The sequence below is a fragment of the Physella acuta genome, unplaced genomic scaffold (genome assembly GCF_028476545.2).
Source record: "Physella acuta isolate Inbredline_101_S28 unplaced genomic scaffold, ASM2847654v3 ptg000035l, whole genome shotgun sequence".
Classification (NCBI taxonomy): domain Eukaryota; kingdom Metazoa; phylum Mollusca; class Gastropoda; family Physidae; genus Physella; species Physella acuta.
In genome coordinates this window covers 170,078-179,539 of record NW_026731555.1, presented here as the reverse complement: position 1 = coordinate 179,539, position 9,462 = coordinate 170,078, and the positions used below count along the sequence as shown (strand labels likewise).

The window sequence follows — 9,462 nt, the reverse complement described above, 5'->3', positions numbered from 1 at the left end:
GTCTTTATAGTTTCATGCATCGTAGGCAGTTCAACTTTAATGATACATTATAATAAAGGCGTCCCAGGGATGACATATATAAAGGAAAAAATAAACGCTCACGAACATTTCAATCTATCGACACAGACAAGAATGAACGAAAAAGTTGCCGATTTACCACCAATGAATTATTTTGAAAACTCATTCCGCACCAACCTGCTTGCAAAAACATTGACACAAACCAACCAAATTATTGAAGAAAGTCAAAGAATTCTCATTAACTTGCTGAGTAATAGTATTGGCCAAGCCCCGTATGTTATGTTAATGGATATTCCACGTCACGAAAACAAAGGTGATTCTGCGATAACAGTGGGCGAGGTGATGATTATCGAAAAACTTCAGAAAAGAATTTTATTTTATTGTGAAACCGAAAAATGCGCTCAGGATAAATATTTACAAAGAGCAGTTGCCATAAGTAAAAAGTACCCAGTCAACGATATTGTTATTTTATTACATGGCGGGGGTAATCTTGTAGGCTATTATAAATTTGATTTATTGCGGGAACAAATTCTAAACACTTTCCCCGAACATAAAATAATTCTTCTATCTCAGAGTATTTGGCTATACAAGAACTACAAAAGCCATTTAGAGTTTTGCAGACAGGTGTACTCAAACAGAACCAATTTATCCATGTTCATACGAGATAAGCAGTCTCTTGCTATTGCAAAAGAAAACTTTAAAGGTGTAAAAATGTTCTTAGCTCCAGACATGGCTTTTGGTATTGGACACGTCCCACGAATGTTGCCTCCGTACTTCGATATCGTTTGGCTAAGAAGAAAAGACAACGAGTCTCCTAACTACGAGTTACCACCCCTGCCCATCAGTGGGATTTCAATTCACGTATTAGATTGGAGAGGTGAATGGCCTTCAAACAAAGGTATAACGGACCTAGACAACGCATTCAACATAGCTCAAACAGGGTTCAACTTTTTACAGCGTGGACGAATCGTCATAACTGACCGTCTCCATGGCCACATCCTGTCTGTGCTAATGGACATCCCGCATGTGCTGATTGACAACCCGCCGTTTTATAAACTCTCGTCTTTTGATCAAACCTGGACAGAGGGTCTAGAGAACACAGTTCTAGTCACAAACGGTACCAACGCTCTGCAGGAAGCTCTGCTTCTGTTGGCTAAATATAACGATACACTTCCTGAGATTGGTCCAAGTGATATGTATGTCAATGACATTGAAATCTCCAGTTTTACCTAACTAGTATTGTTGAATATTAAATCTATTTTAGTTTTTAAAAATTAGAAAATCTGAACAATCACAGCTAATTGACCAATTAAGTATAATGATCATTTTCTTTAAATATATATATATATATATATATATATATATATATATATATATATATATATATATATATATATATATATATATATATTAGCCGTTCCGGCCAGGCCCTACACTGGCCCCTGTGAAAAACCTATCTCTAAAGGAACATGATATCTGTGTTAGGTAATCAGCATATACCCGGCATTGCCAACCCTAACTACATCCAAACTAAACTAAAACACAATAAAAGAAAAACTCAAACATAACACAAAAACACAAATACAAACACAAACGAAAACACAAACACAAACGCAAACACAAACCCAATCACAAAAGCAAACAAAAACACAAAGAAAACACAAACAAAAACACAAACAAAAAAAGCAAACCCAACCAAACCAAATTCATCGCAAACACAAACCCAAACACAAACGCAAACCCAACCAAAACACAAAGTAGACACAAATGCAAACATAAAAGCAAAATACTTACAGTCGAGCTTAGAGTGTCAAATCGCACTAGGCTGGGGCGCCAACAGAACCGCGTTTTTTCAGCTTAGTAGACGACTAGAGTACCCCAACTTATTCATATTCTTTTGCACTCAATTAAACGAACGAAGGCACTATAGTGAAGACAGGGAAGGCCTGGGGGGCTAAACAGCCCCCTGTCGGGCCGCCGGAAACCGTCCGGATTTGATTCACTTAAAGACTATAGTAACCTTTCTTATCTATAGCCTATCAACCCCCACACATATGTCTCCCGTCACAAAGGTAAACCAAATATTTTTGCAGCACCTACGACGTCACCATAGCTATCTCCTTATCAAACATCAATTTTTTATCGCATCATCAAGTGGTCGATCTAATTGCAGCACTTTTTAAAAATGTATAGTTTATTTAAGCCGCTGTCATTCTAGTTCAGCTCTTTGTCACTTCAAACTCGATTACTGAAATAACTCTAATTTTCCCGTAAAAAGAGAGTGAACAGAAAAACTTTGGCAAGAGCAATGTCCCTACAACTTAACTGCAAGTACCTAATCTGATAGGTATGCTTAACAAACAAACAAAACAAAAATCACCCACTTTGCTTTTATATATATCGATATATATATATCGATATATATATATATATATATATATATATATATATATATATATATATATAGAGAGAGAGAGAGAGAGAGAGAGAGAGAGAGAGAGAGAGAGAGAGAGAGTGAAATTAGATTAAACTATTAACTATTAAAGCAGTTGTTTTTTTGGGTATACATATCAGTAAATGTAATCAAATCTAAACCTGGACCAAAATTGCACTCTTGCATCGATTAAAACGAAAAGATCCTCTAACAGAACAGTACAGTCAAACCTAATATTAACCAGACGTCAACTGTTACATTAGTTTGAATGCCGGATACTAATTAGTATAAAAACGATTAATAAAAACACCATCTGAACAACCATAACCAAATATAGTCTGATATTTTATTTCAACCTTAACTTAAGCAAACCTTAGAATACGTTTAAAAAACATCAATATAAACACACATTTCTACCTGAGTTTTAGCTGCCTGATATAGTTTTTAAAAGTCCAATAAAATCTAGCTTGTAACACGTCAATCATCTTGCCAAACAGCAATGAAAGTCCATAAAAGTAAATAAAATCGTCAATTCAAACAGCTAACCTCACAGCCGAATCCCGTCTACGTCATAATTATAAATACAAAGCCGTGAGGTTTTGATATTGTGGTCCTTGCGCTAACTCCCAGTTGTCTAAATTTTTTATTGATCGTTGAAGATACATTTTCTAGGTCGCTATCAACTACACAAGCAATAAAGTGATGTATCGGTTAAATTATTTAATACGTTAGGTTCATGTTTGTTTATTTAATTTACAGTACAAAACAATTTTGGAGTGAAGCCATTTTCCACCTAATATGGCAATAAAATTCTTTAGTAAGTGTTGCTTATGAAATGAGGACTATTTAAAATGTGTTTTTTTCTAAGTATGATTAAAGAACGAAAAAAATTCATAAAAAAACGTTTTAATAACAAGCTTTTATGTAATGATGCACTAAAAAGTAGAAAATAAATTATAGACTACTATTTAAATAACTATAAAGAAAAGCGTGGGTCACTTTAGTATCTATTGGATACCTTTACTAATGTTAAGGAAGACACCCACGCTTTTCTTTATAGTTATTTAAATAGTAGTCTATAATTTATTTTCTACTTTTTAGTGCATCATTACATAAAAGCTTGTTATTAAAACGTTTTTTTATGAATTTTTTTTTCAGTACTTTACATGTTTTATCTACAATAGAGTTACATGACTAAAAACCATTGCGCGCCTACTGAATATCACGTTCAGTAGGCGCGCAATGGTTTTTGAACGCAGCCATTACGTGGTCGTGATGGCGCAGCTATTGATGACGCGTATGGTGTGGTTGGCTAGACATGCCTACTAATTCGGTCCAAATTTTAATTAATTCATAAAAAATCAATTAGGCATCCAATTAAGTCAAATTTAGTTTCAGATTGCATTGTCTTCATGTCTTGACCCACGTGCCAACTGTGAATCGTGTCGGTCAAGTAGAACTGTCCGAATTTTCACTCCTGCGTTTCCGTCTAGACAGACTGACGACTGACGACAGACTGACGAGGAAGTGAGTTAAATAAAAGCTTGTAAAAAGTAAATGGGTGAAAAAGTAGGAATAACCAAGTCGAGATTGAATATTTTCAAAGTGAATGACTTCTCTCTTTACGTCTCTTTATTTTTTCATAAGTACAGTTTCAAATTTAATCATTTTTTTAAGAGTTTAAAACAAAAGGCTAGTTTTTAGAATGAGTTAGATAATATCATAGAAATGACACTCAACTTGATGCTAAAGGAAAAAGAAAACAAAAAGCCAATAAAAGTGCCAGAATTCGTTAACATAAAGAAAACACTGAAAAACTTTGGCTAATTGTTGAGTTTTTGTAATAATTGAACCTTAATTTTAGAGATTCTGCTAAATTAAATATAATAATTAACTGATTAGGATATTAATAGTTTTAGTCAAAGTGCAGTCTAAAGTAATCGATTATGTGAAACTATGGACTTAATTAATCAAACTCACGTCCGATGGCTAAAAACCAAAAACTATTTTTTTTATTCAAGCAAAAATAAAAATGTCTGCATCAATAGTATACCCCCTTTTCCCCTTCCTCTTTTTTGTGTTAAGGACGACCTCAGCAGGTAGCACGCTGCTTACAATTTCATTCTATTCTGCTCTTAAAAACCATCCAACAATAAACGAAATTGATTTAATTTACACAAAAAAACAATCGAAAAACCCCGGACACTTGGTCAATGCCCGCTGTGCAGTCGCCATTTGTATATCCCATCTGCCCTTAAGCTAATCGTTATTTACCCGCTTTACAGATAAAGATCATGTCTAAACAAGCTGTAACATAAAGATTGACGTTTATGAAACAATCGCTTGACAGCTAGGTATAGGGTTCAATAAATTTAGCGTTCGTCTTAGTGATATTGTTCTCTCATAAACTTATTGTTTTTCTGTCTGATAAACCGTTTGTTTTAGACGTACAGTGCAATGAAATCATACAGCGTGTCTGAATTCGTTGTACGAAATTAACGGTTGAAGGAGATACCCTAGGAACATACAGAACTAAAAAAAAACGCAGGTAACTTAGCAAATTTGATTTGTGCAAAGTGTAAGTTTATTAATAGTCTTTAATGTAAACATAAGTGCATTGGTACATCCTTACAAATTCATAGCTATTTAATAAGCACATTTATGTAACTTAATTATTAATTCAGTAACAAAAAAACTTAGATTATTAAAAACCTGTGAATTTACATATATTAGAACGATGATTTGTTTTCAAAGTAAAGTAATTTTATAATATTTATTAACTAACTGACTATTTAAAGATCTTTGAAAAAGAAGTAAATTCATTGAAACACATTATGATAGCATTACATTTACATGATGTTATTTTTTTTGTTGTTAAAATCAATTTATTAAAAATAGTGCTTGTGAATGCTAGACTTTTTTTTATCTAAAAATGTAAGACTATACGCTTGTTCGGGTCCGAATACATATTATAAGTTTACGTAATGTATTTGTATACAAAATAAACTTAAACTCTGAACTGAGTGATTAGTATTAACGACAAAGATTTTAAATGGCGTTCGATATTCGTTCAATATTCGTTAGTGATTTGGTTTAAAGTTACACCACCTCTGGGCATATTTTGTTGCAGAAGGAAAGAAACAGCGAAGGCACACAGACTTACAGGGCGAGCTACAAAGTGTAAGAGGTTTCCAGAATGTCTATTCCGGTTATCTCGCCACTACAGTGCATCATTGCCCTGGTCGTGTTTGTTGGTTGGACTCTGTCTTCCTTCCTGTGCCACCAATGTGGTAAACTCTTCATGGACCGTCTGGTACAATCTGCTGGCGGAGAGGATATGGGTCTATATCAGTTCATCGCTGCTCTGGTTTTAACTGGCATGCAGGTAAATGGTTTTACTTTGTTTTGTTTTTATTTAACAGTACTAGTATTTAATATAATATACATATTATAAAATAATACAAATAAAACTAATAATATGAATTCCATTACCAGTATGATTATTTTCCAATGACGTAGCAAATTACTAAAATGTACAAGCTCCTTAAATATTATGTACTATATAAATAGCCCTCCACCCTCCCTGGAGAGTTGCCGAAAAGAAACTCTGAATGAAACGTGTGTATGAGCTTAGTTGAAAGATTTAGGGATTTCACTACATTTTGTATGAATGTACAGTAACTAAGAGTACATCTAGGCTAAATTCTGTTAAAATGCCGATTCTGAATAAAAATCCGTTTCCATTACATTTTTCGTTTACGGTTAAATTTGAAGTGAAAGTGGTGATTTCGGTTTTTTGTTTTGGTTTATGGAAAAAGACAACACTTTCAATCTAGAGCCCGTTGTATTTCTCCCTTAACGGGTCTTTGTTCTAGTATATACATATTTACGTAATTTTCAGTGTTCTGCATGTATAGTGACTTTTAATATTAGAACTGGAAAGGAAAAGAATTACAGACTTATTCTACTTGGATCTCATACTTTGGCAACAATGGCCGTCAACTACAGCATGGCCTACACTGAAGCAAGTATATTAGTTAACCTTAATGGTGCTTATTGCACGTGTTCAAGTTAAACTCACATCTAGGGTACAAAAACTAATCGTTTTAATTTTGTGATTGTGTTTAGGCCGCTTCAACTCTCACGATCAAACTAACAGAGCCCGTGTTCATGTGTGTAGCTGACATGATTGTCTTTAAGAAGTGGCCAAGACTATATACAGTTATAGCCATACCGATCATTATCTTAGGATCGTTGATGTTCTGCGGTGAGTCAGCACTGTTTGTAACGGAAATTACTCAAAATTTGACAGGAAGCACATTATTAGCTATATGTGAAATTTTATTTATCTATCTGAAACAGTACTCAAGTTATAGTTTTATGAAATCCAAAAGTAGAATAAGTTCCATTTCCGGTTACAGGAAATCGCTGAAAAATGATGCGGCCTTCATATTAGATATTATATTTACATATGAAATTTTATCAGCCTCGCTGTCACGGTAATCAAGTTATCTTATTCACAAACATACACATATACATACACACATACAGACACACACACAGACATACAGACAAAGTTGCACAACTATGTTTTACCGACTCAGGGTGGTGTAAAACGTCGATATCTTCGATACTTCCGCTAAACTTTGTATACGAGAAAGTAAAAATTAATGAACATTACTTTTTGTAGTCTAAAGCTAATGTTTACTTTTATTTTTTCAAACTATCACAAAGTAAAAAAAAAAATGCATTATTCTATTTCATTGTTATTCTTTGTTCACTATCCGAATCTAAAATAACTAAACAAAAATCGAACGTCCAACTTAGTTAACGTCATTTTTGAATTTCTTATGATTGCAATTTCGCACTCTTTTTTCAAATTATAAAGCCATGGTCGTAAAATGTGAATATATATATATATATATATATATATATATATATATATATATATATATATATATATATATATATATATATATATATATATATATATATATTACAGGTCTGTCTGCAGCCAACAATTCAGTCTTGGCTGGCGTGGTCCTGGCGTTCGTCTCAAATATTGTTTTAACTGCTAGAAATGTAACCTTAAAGAAACTACAAGGAACTGAGTCTACCGAATCAACAGTTAGCCTACGGGAATCCAAAGCAAAATACCTGTGGTGTCCGCTTCTGTTAATTGTTATGGCTGCATGCTATAGACTTCAATATAAATGGACGTCTGTAGATTTAACACTTATGTGTGGGGTATTATTAGCTTCGTGTCTATTCCACGTTATGTACTCGTATATTTCAACGAGTCTCGTCTTAAAGGTAATGTTACAAGTTTGTTGTTGGATTTAAATCTATAAAAGTTTAGTAGCATTTGGTCATTTTACTAGTAACAATATCTGTGTAATTTTATTGTATAAAATATAAAAAAAACAGACTTTTGAAATAACTGCTTGAATTGCAATTGATGAATATGCTTAAAATAGTTTTCAAAAAAAGTAAATCCCTACAATCAAGTTTAATGAAAAGCCTTTCTGCCAAATGATTGTTTTACTCTAAAAAAAAGTTTAACTACGCGACTCAACATATTATAATTCTGTAACTGATCAGATTTTAGTTATTTTCATTTTACCCATGTCTTATGTAGCATTTTTTTTCGATAATAGTAGTTTGGTGTATTTTCAAATTAACAATTGTTTTATTGTTTATTATTTAATTAACATAAACAGTGATAAACTATTTAGTGAATTTAAAGAAAGCGTGTTTTTGTACGTTCGATGATTTTTGCTCTAGTTATTATTATTTTTTAAATCTTATCATTTTAAAGCTTATATACTCATATGTACTTAATCACTTGATAAAAGTAACAAAATATAAATGTATGCACAAGTTCTATTATCATTTTTAACTATGTTTATATCATAGGTAATGGACGTAGTCAGTCATTCTGTAGCAAACATATTCAAGAGACTGCTGGTCGTCGTGATGTTGTATGGGCTGGGCAAGCGGCAGGCAACTCCGTGGAACTTTGTTGGTCTATGTGTTACTGTGGCTGGACTGTGTCTCTATGTGTATGACAGACATCAGACAACGACACAACACAATGGGGTGACGACAGGCGAAGCAAAGAGAAAATGCAAAAGTATTTTTTTTTAATTATAATATTTTTAATATTGACTTAAAGATTTTGAAAAAAAAAGATTTATTTAATTAATGTATATGCCTACTCGACGCAGCAAGTAATTTAATCAGTGTCGTGTTTTCTGAACTTAACACCTTCAATTAGTAGCGGGAACAATACTTCTTGGCCCATAACACCAGACGGAGATTCTAAATGTGCATAAAAAAAACTAGCCTTTAAAGACTTTTCGTTCAAGAGATGCTCGCGTCGTTAATTATAGGTAGTTTTTTTTACACAATTTCGACAATAATCACCATCTAAAGTGACTGATTTAAAAAATAAACTAGAAAACTACACAAACTGCAAATGCAAAAATAATCCGTTGTTATCTCCATATTATAGTTTTGTTTTGTTCTTTGTTTAGCCAATTGTATAATTACAAAAAAAAAAAAAATCATAGAAAAACTTTTTAATATCAAGCTTTTATGTAATAATGCACTAAAAAGTAGAAAATAAATTGTACACAGCTATTTAAATAACTATAAACAAAAGCGTGGGCCACTTAAGTATCTATTGGATACCTTTACTAATATTTGAGACTCACGCTTTTCTTTATAGTTATTGAAATAATAGTGTATAAAATATTTTCTACTTTTTAGTGCTGTATTACATAAAAGCTTGTTATTAAAACGTTATTTTATGAATTTTTTTCAGTACTTTACATGTTTTATTTACAATAGAGTTACATGACTAAAAACTATTGTGCGCCTATTGAACGTTATGACGCGCTATAGAACGTGATGACGCGTGTGGAGTAGAACTGCCTACTAATTTGGTCAAAATTTTAATTAATTCATAAAAAATTAATTTGGCATCCAATTAAGTCAAATTAAATGTC

At 32.6% G+C, this 9,462-nt stretch overlaps 1 protein-coding gene across 1 annotated transcript; it reads left to right on the top strand.

The window, feature by feature from the left end:
• Positions 1-669: 669 nt before the first annotated feature.
• On the top strand, positions 670-1,251 carry LOC131942345 (uncharacterized). Its single transcript, XM_059302167.1, has one exon. The coding sequence runs from the start codon at positions 670-672 to the stop codon at positions 1,249-1,251; it is 582 nt and encodes a 193-aa protein (XP_059158150.1).
• Positions 1,252-9,462: the final 8,211 nt, after the last annotated feature.

Coding starts and splice junctions, on each gene's coding strand:
- LOC131942345 (XM_059302167.1), top strand. CDS start 670: ATGTTCATACGAGATAAGCAGTCTCTTGCTATTGCAAAAGAAAACTTT.